A 16,261-nucleotide genomic window follows, 5' to 3' on the forward strand; every position below is an offset into this window, starting at 1 on the left:
GTTCTCTCTTTTTTTTTTTTTTTTTTTTTTTTTTTTGGTGTCTTCAACAAAAGAAGAATACTCTGGAAGATAAGCTGTAGTCTAATGCAAAGACTAGCTGTGGGGCTCAACACCAGGGTGACTGGGTGAATAGTGATGATCCATGCTGCACAGGGCCCAGATTAAATCATGTAAACACCTCTCCTGGCCTCAATCTGAGTCTAGGAGGTCCAAAGCAGAAAACAAGTGATTTAAGGAGAGATGTCATTTGTGCAGCAGCAGCACTTACTACACAAATAGCCATCAGGGCCAAGGTCTATGTGCACAATCTCAGAATGATACTCAGTACGGTGCCCCACAGGAGAGGGTCTTTATGAAGAAGCCAGCAAACGGCAGGCCATCGCGGCAGTGAAGGTTCACGCTGCCCGTTGTGGCTTCAGGCCGACACATCTCTCCCAGAATCACTTTCAAACACTGCCTTTGGCCTTTGAACACATACAGGCATACGGTGAAATGTGAGGGGAACGTGCTGCCCAGCGTCTGCTACCAAAGCATGTGCTGCCTCCATTTAGAATCATAGAACGGTAAGGTCGGAAGGGACCTCTGGAGATCATCTAGTCCAGCCCTCAGCATCTGCCCACATCAATGTGCTGCAGTCTAATTAATTTCAGGCTGACATTTTATTTACAGTTATACTGTGTGGTTCTGCTTTCATCAGCTTTGTAGATTTGACATTTCCAACTTGTCAGCTATTGACTGAAAGCCATCTTCACACACGTAGCCTGATTTTTTCAACTGCAGTTGTAAATTTGGTACTACTGTGGAACCAAATAGAACAAAGTAAATTGCAGGGAGTCATTATTAAGGTGGATCTTATCAATTGAAACAGTCAAATACTGGGCACAGAAACATATCTATGTCATATCCTAGGTATTCATCTGTCAGGATAACTAGCTAGATTGTATCAGTGCAATATAYATATGCCACCCAGACACAGAGGTAGAATTAGAATTTTCTCTTCCTTTCTGCTTCCAGAAAATTATCTTGATTAAGAAAATAATCTGTTTTCATTTTTAAATAGACCTACTTGTGCCAAACAAAGAGAGAGAGAGCCAACAGAGAATACATGCGGAAAGTTAAGTTAACGAAATGAACTATATACTGAGTTTGGCCTGTGGTGAAAATGGAGGTAAGTTTTAGTTGAGAGTGTCAGTTAAAGAACTAACACCTTTAGAATTTCTGCAATAGTACAAAGTAAAACCACATGGCACTAGAAACATAACTAAGGTAGGCTGTGTCTTGACTGTGTACTATGGAGCATGTCCTGTATTTTTGGTCTCCTGAATATCTCACTCAGAGACCTACCCAGGAAGTGCAATGACTTGGTTTTGGCTTGAGTATCTGCATTTCCTCTTCAGGGAGACCAGGGTGGAGAGGGGTAGAAAATGGTGTATATCAAGGTCTCCTCCTGGCATGGGACTGGCACACAGCTATGGGACACACCCGAGACAAAGTTCTGATGGAAGAAGAAGGGGAAAGGCTCTATAGTAGTGTTCAGCCCTAGCATGCCAGTTCTGTCCCTGCAGCATACAAAAAAGCAGAAATAATGAAGCACTCCCCTAAGAGACTGTCACAGTGAAGCATGGGTCGCATTTCAAACCTTTCAGCCCAAACTCCTCTTGAAGTGTGCACGTGGGAAAGACTAACACATTACCAATGAATACAAGCCTGCTCCAACACTTGAGAGCATTTAGTTTTCCACTCTATAGTGTAGGCAGCACAACCTAATCCAAACCCAATCCCCTCATACACGTGCAGACCATCCATAGCCTACCACAACTGGTTACCTAATACAGTTCAGGGATGGATGAGAAGGCGACATGACTCACCTCTTTTCTCCACTATGCTACTGTGATTTTTAGCCTCTGCTGAACCTTGAACTGCCATCTCTCAGTCTCTGAGAGTATGCTATATAAGATGTACAGACATAAATAGAATATATAGATGTTCCTTAAACAGGATCAACGAATAGCCTCAAGCTCCGTTCTGTGATCACTCCTACTCCTTAACTGTGACCATCCATACTCCTGGACATGGTTTTGGTCTCTGCTAAACAGCATTCTCCCAGAGCATGCCTGGTCCCAAGGAACCATATCGGCCATGGACTGTCTCCAGTTGGCAGTATGTATGAAGCTCGTCTGTTCTACGAGAAGAATTAGTGGTACCGAAGTAATTCATAGAATCACAGAATGGTTGAGGCTGGAAGGGACCTCTGGAGATCACCTAGTCCAACCCCCCGCTCAAGCAGGGCCCCCTACAGCAGGTTGCCCAAAACCGAGGGCTTTTGTTGGCCATATATCTCCAAAGAAGGAGACTCCACAACCTCTCTGGGAAACCTGTTCAAGTGCTCTGTCACCAAAGAAGCTTTTCCTTATGTTCAGACAGAGCTTCCTGTATTTCAGTTTAGGCTCACTGCCTCTCATCCTGTCACTGGGCAAACCTGAAAAGAGTCTGGGTCCACCCTCTTTACACCCCCCTCCCTTCAGATATTTAAACACATTGATAAGATTCTCCCTCAGTCTTCTCTTCTCCAGGCTGAACAGTCCCAGCTCTCTCAGTCTTTCCTCATACGGGAGATGCTTTAGTCCCTTAATCATCTGAGTAACCCTCTGCTGGACTTGCTTCAGTAGCTCATAAACTCATGACCTGGTAGGTCTCATGGGTCAGAAAATGGACTGTGGTCTGTTTTAAACAGTAGTAGAGACATGACCTGAAAGGCTGCTGGAAAAACCCGCAAGTTGTCCAACTGACACAATAGAGTATCTTTTCACTATGGACAAATTCTGATTAATCTAATCAAAATTTGTATCTCTAACAGGTAGACTTCTAAAATCCTACAATAAATAGAGAGAGGACACCTAGAAAAGGAGTCAGCTCACTTAGCTTATGCACCTATCTTAGGATGGGATGAATCCCCCTTCTGAGATGCCTCTCTCTCTCTTTTGACTAAAAGAATGATTAGACAACTACTTAATTTTAAAAACATGACTTCTGGATACTTAAATGTAGGTAAGATTATTTTTACTCTAGTGTTTCCAATAGGCCAGATCTACTCTAGTAGCTTCTCATGTCACTAAGAAAGCCAAGTTTCAGTTTTATGCAGACAAGATACATAAATCATTCAAAATGCCCCAAAAGGTTCTGGTTGGTACTTAGTGTTAACTTAATGTAATTTTAAACTACCATAGTTTACTACTTTATATATCCCTCTTCTTAACAGTCTACTCCATTTTATGATCATCTGTATAAGTCATTATTTTGTCTGACGTAGAAGACCTCAAAAAGCTGTTACTTATTAGAAGACATCATAATCAAATTCATTTATCTTTACCCACGTTGGTTCAGAAGGGTGCTGATTTCTACTAAAAGAGGACAAACATCAGTACAAACCCATATTCCTTTGGATCATCATACACTCTTTAACTCTTGTTGAGAAATGGCTTCGGTTTGAGAAATTAAAGAAGTCAAAGCAGTATTTGTTCTTCCCCACATCAAACAAAGTGCAGTTAAATTCTGTCCTGTTGTCTCCTGGATGAATGGTGTTTTCATACAGCCAAGTTGTTCTTTGACTAGGATGCTTGGGAGCCTCTTTATAGACAACAATCTTTCCACTGGTAGAAGTGCATGGTGGGGAGACCACAAAGACCTGAACCAAAGTTTTGCACATTGCTTCTGGTGCCACAACCAGTCTGTACCCAAATTTGTGCAAGAGGTCTATGGGTCCCATAGAGGCAATGACTGAATGTGTTTCTAGTGATCTCAGTAACACAGTGATATATGTTTCTTGACCAATAGGTGGGCAATCAAATTCTACCCACTGTGATCTAGAGAGCAAGATTCCTTTCCTAGTTCTAATGCCCAGCGTCTCATCAGAGCTTAGTTTTCCTAGTTCATAAAGGGTGTTGGTGAATATCACATCCAGTGAAACTACTGTCTCTTTCACGGCACACARTTGCTCATTTGTGAAAAGTCCAACCTGAAGAGAGCTTCCGAGCACCTCTGAGGTCTTATTCACATCAATGTGAAATACAGGCCAATCTACATGGAGGGGGGATGTTCCTCTTCCGCTCCAGTGTACATCACTACTACTATCGCTTAGAGAGACCATTCTGAACCAAAAGTCTCCAGCACTCTTGAAGTAGAAACACTCAAACTCTACCATCCCGTGTGACTGATTTGCTGGAAGCTGTTTTCTTGCAATGATCTTGTTGGTACTGGCATCCACTAATAGGATGGATGTGTTCTCTGCCGTCACATTACCACTATCATAGTACCGATATTCCACAGAGACTGTGTCATTGCTGAAGGCTACATGACCTGGATGCTCCAAGAGGAGGTATTCCACTTCACCAAGAACTGAAAGAAAACAGTTTCATGACAATATTAGAAAAAAAAAGAGACAACTAATTGTTCATGGCATTTATGGAMGAAATAAAGATTTATAAAGTGGGTATATAATAAATACTTCTCAAACTTTTTAAAGTAAGTGAATATTTCACCAAAACAGGTCCTAGCCATACCAATTAAAGTTCACTATGTCTTGCTTTTGAAAGGAAGGTGTTTGGAACAGCTCAAAGTCCACTGTGGTAATAAAACGTACAGGAGGGTTAAAAACAAGAGAATTTTCCCTTCTCCTTCCCCCAAGAGAATACACATAAAAATTAATTTCCAGGGATAAGCCATGAAAATTCTCAACTTCTTTTACTTGACAAATTCTTAAAGTCCACTTCACAGCGGCCAGCTGCTGTTCCATTTCATCAGCCATAAGCAAAAAGGACAGTAGTTTCTTAACGCAGAAATGTGAAAAATGTCCCTCAAATTAAGTAAAATAGGAAGTCTGCACGATGGTTTTTGAAGCCTCTTCTCTTGCTCTGTCTTATGAATCTTTCATTTTGCTCATTTGCATCACAGAGACACTTGAGTGAAAGAGCTGAAAATAACAGTGATGGTGACTGCAGCACTTTTCTTGTCTTAGATGTGGTGCAACATGTCTAAATGACATCATTTCATTATAAATGGGACCGTCTTTTAAAATTCATTTCTGGCATGTCCATGTTTGTGCAAGTTGCCAAATTATCCTGAGACATGCTGTAACTCGTGTGGATAGATGGTATCTAAAGCACTGGATTGGGAAGATCACATTTCGGTTCTCAGCTCAGCTAGTTTTTCTACATTGCTTGGTACTTAATGATTTCAGACATAGAAAGGTTATCCGAAAAATGGGAACAGCATACATCTATTCCAGATATGAAATGTGCTGTGAGACATCTTTATTTAATCAGTTGTTTAGAAAAAATTTTTGAGTCTTGGATGAAAAGTGCTATAGAAGTGTAAAACCTCCGCTAAAGTCATCTGTTCATAGCAGTATCAACAGTACTTTGACTTGTTAAATCTGTTAAACATACTTGAAGCCTCAAAGAAGGCTTTACTGAAAAAACACTGAGATTGCCAAGACAAGCACTCAGCGTTCAGGAGTAGTAGGACTTATTGCACGTAATATTAGACACCTACCACCGCAAGCTCCTATCTGAGTTAGTCACCTTGGATTCACTTCCTTGCCAGTAGAGAACATTTTCAGGAAGCAATTCATCTGAGCAGCTGTAGACGTTTGTATCAGGGTGAGGTGTAGTATACACCAAAAGAGCCTACTGCTCTTCATCAGCTACAAGTGCCTAAGGTAACAAGCTCTAACCACATTCGTAACATCTGAATGTTGCATGCACAGCCTTCCGTGTATGAATCACACATCTATCTTACATATATGTATTATAACTCAGTCTTTAATTTGCATAATTTAGTACTACTTTTTTCCACAAGACCCTGCTTCATTTGGCAGATGGATGGCACTTGCTACCAGGGGGCCCTTTGATTCTCATTCTTCCATGGGTGGTCCCATGTATTATTGACTGCACACCATCCAAAATTCTTTCTGATAGTACAGAATTATTCATTTCCCCTATGGACTTTTCTATTGTGCTCTTATCATAGTACATTATTAGTGCATTAGAAATATTAATGAGTTTACCCTTGCAAAGACCCTGAAGGATGAGGGGATGACACTGTTCTTGTTTAGTATGTTAGGAACTAAGGCACAGACACAAGGGTGAAAACTGTCAAGTATCACCTAATTCTGGATGCCCTGTTTAAGAAACCTAGGACCTGACTTTCAAATGCAACAATCCTTTAGACATCCAAAGCTGGCTCTCATTGATCCCAGCTGCAGTAAGCACATGGCATCCCATCAAATCTGATCTCAACTTGGACATGCAGAGAGCAGGAAATAAACCCCCAACACCTGTGAAATACAGCTCTAACATCTGTGAAATACAGCTCTGTACGATTTGCTCAGGATTGCATTATCCTTACTCCTCATCTTTTGATTCTGTCATCTGTGCCTGCCCACATCTCCCAGTGCTGCTCCCTTGACTCCTACTGTTACCCCTGTCAATCTTGGGTACCTTCTCAACTCCATCCTCCTATTGCTCTGGTATTCCAAACCCCTGATCCTACCTCTTTCTCTTACAGCTCTTCTACTTTATTCTGTTCCTTAGGCCTGCATTTCATTCCATCAAGTTCCTCCCTTTCTTGCACAACTCCAGCATGTCAGCAAGGCAAACAAAAAGCATGGGACAAGCAGTCCTAGTGCCTGATGTTACAAATGTAGGGAGCTCTGCTGCACTGGGCTGGAGCACACACAGTGTTGTGCGAGAYTGGCAAGAGGAGCCATGGGAGCTGGGGCATGCTCAGCCCTTCAGAGAACTTAGTCACAAACTCAGTGACAAGGTCATAGAACTAGATGTGTTTTTCTGCAGAGGAACTGGCCAGATCCATCTAATGTGAAATACTAATAGCAGAAATCAACCCACAGCAAAAACCTAGCATAGACAATTTCAAATTGAAGGCTTAATTTTTTGGCAAAACCACTCAAACAGTAGTTACTAAAAGCACTGATGTCTGTACCTGCTACTATACTGTCCTTACTCTCTTCTACATTTTTTTTTTTAGTTGGACTGGCCCATATCAGAAGAAATAAGACAAATGTGTATGCGTGGGGGAGGAGTGGAGAGAGGCAGGGGAACTGCCATGTAGCTCCCATCAACCCTAATGCGAATCGCTTGGGAAATGAGAACAATGAGTATTAAGAGGATGTTCTCACAGCACTGCAGAGCTCCAGCTGACACAACCCCAGTTCACAGCATCCCTTCTCCCATCTTTGTCTAATAACACAAGAACTTTGCACTCACAGAGGGCTCACAGTATTCTGTGAGCCTCCAAAAGTCACTAGTCAGAAGTAGCCGGTTTCCACTGTATGTTCAACTGCCCTTCAGCCTGCTGTGCAGACAGGACCGCATCACAAGCCAAAACTTGGTCCCAGTTGTTTAGACAGCTGATCAGGGACAGCTTTCAATGCATTTGTATATTTTTGGTTGTCATTACAATGGTCTTCCATTGAATGGAGTCTGACTGTCGCGCCAACAATCTGCCAGTGGAGTCTATGCACGATCTTGCTCTTATAAAGATCAAAAGGAAAAGCTTGTTTTCACTGAAGAGTGAGGAGAATTAATTGAGCATGCTATTTTGATATTTATTTATTTCTAAATTGTGTTTATGCCAACTTTGGTTGTGACGTTGTATTGAGAGATACACCAATATCTGACCCACCAGTAGCTCAGAGTTACAAAGAACAAACACATCAGAAACACTGATGAGAAATAAGAATACTGTTTTGTTGTTTTTGTTAAGGATTTTTTTAAAGCTTACAGTAATTTTCCAGGGTATACTGGTACATATGTAGTGCAGTCTTGGTGTAAAACAGATGAGTGAAACAGTTTGGAAGTTATATTCTGAATTACGGACTGCTCTTTGGTTGACAATATGGCAAAGTATGATGCATCTACAGTTTTCAGTAGAGATTCAGCTTCTATAGAGTTCAGGAATAATGTTTTTTACCTCTGACTCAACTAGTCATGCATGCCTACAGGATTGGCTCACCAAGAACTTGAGGATACTGGAATCATCCATCTCACTTGTGAACATGGTATGTATCTTCACTGTGTCCCCCACACAGTGCAGCATTCCTAACTTGGCTAGTTACTTTGTCTTACTAAAATAGCAAATGGCAAAAAGTCAGACAAGTGTCTCCATTTCTATTGGATTTAATCTAAAAGACTGCAGCTCTGTGCTTTTTATCCTTTCTAATGATCCCTTGTTCTAGTGCAGAAATTGAGTAAGCATAGGGGCATGAATAGCAGAGTATATTCAATATTCATAATTACCTAAAATCAGATTTTTCTTCATACATATAAAGAGAGCAAATTGCTTACATTCTTGGTCCATTTCTCTCCTCTGTAATATATTGTCAGCCCTTTGGTTTGTGAACTGCTAGCTACCACAGCTCATTCCTCAACTAGGGATTGAACAGTCTTTTTTTGTGCTATAGACAACAGTTCAGCAATGCAAGGCTTAACTCTTTAGTGTGGTTTGGCAATATATTGTAAATGTCAGAATACCACTTGCTTTTAAAATAGGACTGTAATTTTCAAAAAAGATATGAATTATTTAGGAATTAAGAGTTCCACCTTCAAAATTTCTAAATCATGATGTAATAAGGACTGAATTCCCTTCTCAAAACTACCTTCTACTTAGTACATTTTTAAAGAAGACAGACATCATGCACTGGATGCACCTCAGCTGGATCTAGCTATCATAGTTGACTAACTTAAACTAGATGTCTAGCCTAACTAGGTACTGATGGAGAGAAAGAAGTGCTTTCTCATCTCACACATCTCAGACTGTGCATGGATTGAGCTGCCCTCAAGACATGCCAATTTGTGTTTGTACTTATTGCCACAGACTAACTGCATAATTTTAGACAACTAAAATTGAATGAATATGAATCTCATCCTTTGGTTTCTTATATGGGCCAAGGAGAGAACACGGCTGACAACTTAGGTTCACTAAATGGGGGCTCACTCAATCAAATTAGGTTGTCTATACTGTAGATGCTTACATCTCAGCTAACCACTGTAAGCTCGCTGTACAGTTAATGGAGAGAAATGGGCACTTGTATGGCATAGTCCTCCTGCCCTAGTATGGACACCTAGAATAGGTCAGGTGAGTTGTGAACTAAAAGCATCTATTTCTCTCCACTGGTGATAAGGGGGTCCAGCATGACCTAGCTCAGATGTAGCCTTCCATAATATAGATATCTAAATTTGAGCGAGATGAAACTTCCCCTTCTCATCTCTCTCTACTGACTGCACAGAGATCCTCAGCTCCTATAATGAGAGACTCTGTGTACCCACTAAAGTGAACCTGCTTACAGAGTCAGGGAGATGAAAATTCATGTCTACTTCACTGTACACTAGCTTCCTCATATCAACAGGCTCTAGCATTTCGCAGCATTTTACCCATGGTCTGTGTTACATGGCATTTAATGAATGTTAAGAAATACACGACCTACAAGAGAGCAGAGCTCCAGTTACCACTTCTAACACAGTCAGTCCCTCAATAATGCCCACATTTATCATGTTCATGGTTTTGAGCACATTAACAGCAGGAAAGGCTCCTGCTACTCTGATCCAAAGGTACAGTTTATACAAGTCATATTTTCTACCTGTATTTTGCATAAGACGTAGAGTCAATTCTGTGCATATCAGAAATGGCCTCTTTGGCAGTCCTGTTTCAACAGATCATTCAAAAACACCTTGTGAAAATGTATCTCTCAATATTCCCTTGATAGATCTAATACTCACCATAGTCACAGAGCACTACTAACAATAGATTTGAAAAATCTTTCAACATCTGTTTCATTCTGATCAGTGAGATCCCAGATCCTTTTACTCCTCATGTCCTTCTTCAGCTACAAAGGGCAGGCACTTTTTAAGAACACCTGAAAGACAAAAAGTCACAATTAGGTTGACTTTGCTTCATAAAATACACGAAGGAAGATGTCTTATCGATAAATAAAAACATCTGCAGTGTTAATTAACAGTTTTTCTCCTATCTAACCATTATTAACATTGTATTAATAGATCTGATTAAGTACAACTACAATTCACTGTACAATAAACTTCCACTCTTAAAGAATCAGCTCCTGAGTCAGAACAATACATAGGTCAGAATGATTCACCTTCCCACTGCCATATATGTTGCTGTGCATATCTTACATGAGAATCAAGACTAGTGATAGCAAAAAAAACAAGTATTTTATAGAAAATGTAAAACAAAAAATATGTACTAGTTAAAAGTAAGAGTAGCATAAGCACTCTAACTTTAGCACATGTAGATACTGGAGGCTTCCTGCTGCTACACAATTCATATCACTTACTATCAACTGCTTTCAAGCATGAAAGAGACCCAGTTGAAAAAAAAACAAACCAAAACAAAACTATCATTTTAGTTCTCAGATTGTGCTGTTATTCAGGCCTAGCAACATATTTAATAATCTTACTATATCTGTAGTTGTCTTTTATGTCGATTCAATGGAGAAGGTGCTAACTTTCTTTTTTCCTCCATATATTTTTATGTTTTCTACATTCTTTCAAGAAGTTTTTCTTATATTGCCTTTCCCGCACATTTTTCCTCCAAATTTTTCCTCTATTTTTTCCTTATGATTAAAAGGATCATAATTTTACTTCAATGTACTTTAAACAAGCCCTTACGAGTCTCATAACAATCATAAAAGAGGTTGGAAGCACAATGATAGCAGCAAAACTAACAATTAGCTTCAAAAATAGAAGTAAGGGAGAATCTAAAAGGATTGTCCAAAGGAATCATTCTCAAAATATAGAAATTGTTCTCATTTGTATGGTATAAGAGTGTCAGAAAATCAGAGCCTTACTGTGCTCAGTATCACTCAAACATGCAAGAAAGTTCTTGTTCAATAAAGCTTACAATCTAATTTTATGAGACAGATCTGGCACTGAAGCAGGCATAAGTCAGGAGACTGCAAAACTCAGAATCACAGATTATTTGAGGTTGGAAGTGACTGCTGCAGAACATAAACATAAAATATAAGAACTAGTTATGACACAGATAGGTATATTTAAGGAATCATAAAAGTAATGAGATATTTCAACAATAAGATTGTTAAACTTTTGGGATTAAAATATAGAAGACATATCACTTAAAAGGCTTTTTTTTTATTGTTTTATCATTCTCTCCTTTATTCCCTGTGCCAATTCTCTCTCCAGATTCTTTTATGCACATAATTCAAGTGGCTGCAGATAGTTTCTAAGAAAACATTAACGGTAGCATGCCTGGCTTTGCTAAGGCGTCAGTAAAGATCATTACAGTAATAGCTGCACATATGTGAAGGAAATAATAATCATCTTGCCCATGAGCTTGACAAGGCTCTAAAAGAGAATTAGAGAGTGACAGCAATACCACGAACATCCACAATTTCATTTGATATGGTGCAAATTACAGTGATACAAACCTTATGCCTCAAGACATTGGTAGACTCTTAACAGAGAATGATTAAGAATCACCTCCTCCCAGGAACAGGTTGCTCCACAATTGCAAATTCCAAGTACTCCTGAGCTTTCCCTCACAGCATATGGTACTGGCTACTGTCAGGGACAAGATATCATATCAGAGACTCAATACACTGATGGTCTGCTAATTCATTTCACTAGTTATCATTAATTATTAATCAAGGCATTCTCTTTAAAAAACACAAAGAATCAAAGTGATCTAATAAGGAAAAAGCAGGTTTAGTATTAAAAAAAAAGCGATAGATGGGACCTATAGCATAGTCACTCGAGGAAAATAACAGAAATCATGTGGCATTTTTAAAAACTGCACTGAAGAGGAAAAAGAAATGTTTTATGGGAAACAATCATGAGTGTGCTGAATGGTCTAATGGATACTCTCCATTTCTAGTTTTCCTAGCTGTATGTTTTCTACAAATACTTTTTTAGACAGTCACACACTGACGGGTAAAATTCAAATAATCTTAATTTCCGTCTATTGAGTGACAAACCGTAGAAAGCAAACAAAGATACTGAAGGAAGAATAAATCCTAAGGAAGAAAGGAAAAGATTGAGTGGGAGAATACTCTTGAGATATTTGCCATACATTTTAATTTGTGCCTGTCAGCCTGACAGATGGAAAGACAGCATGGTTCATTAGACAGGGCACTGGAAGGAGACACAGGAGACCTGACTTCTGTTCCTAGTTCTGCCATTGTCAGATATATGATGTTGGCAAATTGCATCATTAATCTGCTCCTCTCTTTCCCATTCCATTCCTTCTACTCTGTACCTACAGCATAAACTCTTCAGTACAGGGACTTGTTTCAAGCACACTTGTGGGTAGAGTCCACACCAGGGCCTTTGCATGCCTCAGTAACACAGATCATTAATCAAGAAAAATCCTTTTTCCCTTTCACTTTTCATCTGCCTCACCTTGATTCATTTCAGAAAAGACACCAGAGACGTGTACAAAACAGTGTAACACCCAAGCAGGCAACACCCAAGCTAAAACGGGGGTATCTGAAATAGCACCAAAGCTAACTTCCAATTAATTACACCATGCACCTCTAAAAGTCTAGCCCTGGGCTGACTTACACTCTGCAAGCAGGCAGTTGTCACTGGATTGCTATTGGAGCCCTCTTATCTAGCATAACACTAGTTCAAGCTACAAGCTGCAATATAGCTCTATCTTCAAACAAAGCGATGATTAAAACACGTTCATGAAGTCTGTCTGAGCTTTTACCCTTTGCTAGCTCAATTGAAATAGCAATTCTTGAAATAATTGCTAATTCACAGTATAACCAAGGGACTGCAACCCCCCATTTCTAGTTCTGTATTTCTCGTCTCGTTTTCCTCTCTTCCCCGACATGCTCCTCTCTTTGCATTCTCTCTACTTTTCCTTCCTCTACTTTCCTTTCCCTTTGTCTCACTTCTGTACACACATTGCACTGACACGTAAGCCCGGTTCAGATTTCTCCCTTCTCCTCTCAGTCTTCCTCCCTAAGTCAGCTTCTTCCTGGAATTCTTCTCATTTTTCTTCTTCTTAAAAATATCTTACATCTTTGCCTTCTGCTCTATTATTGTTCCCCTTCTCCTACTAAGATAAGTTTTGCTTTTCAAGTCAGACAGTGTACCTTAAATGGTCTCTATTCAGATCTTTTACATCAAGTTCATTAACTTGGTGAGATGAAAAATGATCCAACAGAGAAAGCTATCAGACTTTGAATAACTGGCTTTTAAAATTTATTATTTAGTGGACTAGCATGGACTAAGACTCTATTGTATGAAATGCTGCAGAAGTACAGCAACATAAAAAGATGCTTTCTGTTCCAAAAGATGGTATAATGGGTTGATTGGAAATGGAAGACTTCCTCTGCAAAGTAAATCGGAAATGACAGATGAGGAAGGAATACACCATAAAGGGCCTAGGAAACAAAGACCAAGAGGCTTATGTGTAAAGCAAAAGACACAGGAGAAGTTCAAGTCACTGCTCTGCAACAGACTTCCTGTGTGATCTTGGTTACACCGCTTAGCTTTTTCATGTCATAGTTCCCCACTGGAAATACTCTTCACTGTCTGATACGGGTATTGTGAAGATAAATCCCTTATAAATTACAAGGCTTACAGACACTACAGCATCAGAAATCATAACACCAAAGATACAATTTTACAATTTTATTTACATTTTTTTTTTGTAAAATAAAGTAGAATAGGGGACAGGGGACATACTGACTTTTAGCGACACATACATTCACCTGTTCAAATATTGTCATTATTTCTCCACCACCTTGAATTCATAAATAGTTCTGGAGACCCCACAAGTTTTATAAACAAATAACAAACAAACAAAATCCACCCACAAGCATATTGGATTTTATGTCTTCCAGTACTTTTTGCAGTAGTACCAGAAGTCCAAAGATCAGATTCGATAATTCACAAGCCAGTCACCTCACCCAAGTGCTATACTCAGTTGGTTTAGCACAGATAACCATTTGTTACTAGCTTCCTCGGCTGTAACAATATTTTTCTGCATTCAGCAACTCTTCCTTCTTCATAAGGAAGGAGAGACGCAAGTCAGGGCTTCAGGTAAGAGAGGGCCATCAGGAATTAAGAAGCTATTCCACAAAAAAACCCTGAGTTTTATATAAAATACACTGAACCCAAAACCTCCGCACAGTCTAGTGCCTGCCCCACATTCAGACGAAGGTGGGCAGCCACTTTGGTGGATGCCACCACCGCCCTAACCCCTGCGAGAGCACTTTCTCGGGTAGGGAAGAGGCCAATCCCCATGCATCTCGCTCCAAGGTGCAGGAGGCAGCTCGAAGGGGTGCGTGCAGGTGGCAGGTCAGGGCTCATCCTCTGGGAACCGGCAGGGGCCCTGTCCACCCCCAGCGCTGCCACCAGCAGCAGCATGAGCCCAGGCTGCCCCCACCAGTCTGGAACTGGCTGGGCTCCACAAGTTTTGTATGAAAATCTGAGATAGCAAAGTGTTGCCACAATGTAAGGGGAGGAGGAGAATCCAGATGAAAAACTGTTTCCTTAACTGCTGCTTATTAGTAAATATTTTTCAGTTGTGTTTGTAACCTAAAATTAGCACAGATCCGGTGGTGCATGAGGCATTGACAATGAAACAGGCTAGAGGAGCAAAAGCCTGACAGACCCTAAATTGTTCCTCCGCTTGCCATGAAGAAGTGGCCAAACAGCACAAATGGCAAAAAGAAATCTGTACCTGCAACATTTCTGTAAATTTAAGGTATTGTATCTGCATGTCAGGAAAGAGAATTAATTATTTTCAACCAGCATATGCTTATTGCAGTGCAGGATTAGTCACCTATTAAAGTGTTCCCACCTGCTGGGAATTTCATAACTTCTCATATAATCCTCCACCTCAACATTAAAGAGGGAGTACCTCAGGTGTGCATCATGTTTTATCAAATCTAATCACTGCTGACCAGTCAGAGTGGTCAGGGCCAGAAATAAGCTCCTTCCCAGACAGAATTGCATTTAGGAAGAAGAGTGTATGATGTGATGTCTGCCACAGCAGGGGGCTGGAGCTGACATCCTCAAAGACATCTTTCATCCTTATTTACACATCACACAGTTTTACATTGTTATCAGATAATGACTTTATTAAAATTAGGCATCTAAATTCAATAGGCTGAAACTGATAGTGTTACATTCTCTGCCTGCAAGAAGAAAAAATATTAGCTGGTAAAGTCTGTTTTCATCAATATTTGGGGTCTGATCTCACAAAATCCTGGCATTTCTTAGCTCCTATTTATATCAACTCAGCATTTTAAGAACTGGCCAGTAACACACATCCTTTGAAACACAAGGACTACAGTATAGTGAATATATGGATGAGATTTACTTTGGAGAATATACAGTGAAAGTAAGTTTATTAAGCATAAAGGGTTTGGGGAGAACATCCAAACAATAATAAACAGTGGATGTGAGGAAGTGAGTACATGAGCTCACCCCTCAGGGCAATCATCTACTCTTTTCTTCCTCCTTCAGATTTTTTTGCATATTGTTCGTTGTTTGTGGAAGCCCCTTTTCAGASAAGTTTTTCTTAAAGATCACTGTATATGCAATACGTATTACAAATCTCAAATAATCAGAAATACATTTGAGCAGCAGGTCTGAAACATCAGGAACTGTCAGTGTGAAAGAGAACTGGCGAGCTGCTCACGAGGCAGCTTCAGTGACTCTACCCGACGCTCAAGCGGGTCCGTCTGTCCGGCGCAGTGATCGACATGAAGCGCAAACCACTTACACGCTTTGACAAACGCCAAAGTCTCTTCCGATACCGCTGTTATTCCGCGCCTGCGATCACCAGGATTAGGCTCTCGGGCAGGACAGTCCCTGCCCCAAAGGGAGAGGTGATCATAGGAAGAGAAGGGGTAAAACGCGAAAACAGAATCTCGAGTTACGGGAATATGTATTTTTTTTAATTAAGAAAGAGAAAACTTCGCATTACGGCAAGGAAAGCACACGGCGGCACCGTCCTATCGCCCCCACACGGATCGCCACCGCCTGCGGCAGCTGCCGCCCCGCTTTCCCCCCAGCCCCGGAGCCCCGGGGAGGCCCCGGGGAAGCGCCCGTCCCGCTCCGGCACCCGCGGGACTCACTCACCTCCGCATGCGGCGGCGGCGGCGGCTCCGCGCCTGCGGCTCGGCCGGCCCGGCCCGCGGCAGCGTTGAATGGCGGGTGCGAGGCGGCGCGGGGCGCTGACAGCGGCGCGC

The 16,261-nt window shown here is 40.9% G+C and overlaps 1 protein-coding gene across 1 annotated transcript in view; it reads right to left on the minus strand.

The window, feature by feature from the left end:
* THSD1 (thrombospondin type 1 domain containing 1) overlaps positions 1-16,255 on the minus strand; it is a 28,271-nt gene extending 12,016 nt beyond the window's left edge. The window contains exons 1-4 of the mRNA XM_085325009.1: positions 16,152-16,255; positions 11,480-11,612; positions 9,795-9,931; positions 3,430-4,395 (exon numbers count right to left, since the gene is read on the minus strand). Of these exons, the coding sequence (XP_085181135.1) occupies positions 3,430-4,395; positions 9,795-9,852 (1,024 nt within the window). The 5' untranslated portion in view covers positions 9,853-9,931; positions 11,480-11,612; positions 16,152-16,255. The remainder of the gene's footprint in view (positions 1-3,429; positions 4,396-9,794; positions 9,932-11,479; positions 11,613-16,151) is intronic.
* Positions 16,256-16,261: the final 6 nt, after the last annotated feature.

This window comes from Rhea americana, unplaced genomic scaffold, assembly GCF_003343005.1.
Source record: "Rhea americana isolate MKP2758 unplaced genomic scaffold, rheAme1 scaffold_95, whole genome shotgun sequence".
NCBI classification, from domain to species: Eukaryota; Metazoa; Chordata; class Aves; order Rheiformes; family Rheidae; genus Rhea; species Rhea americana.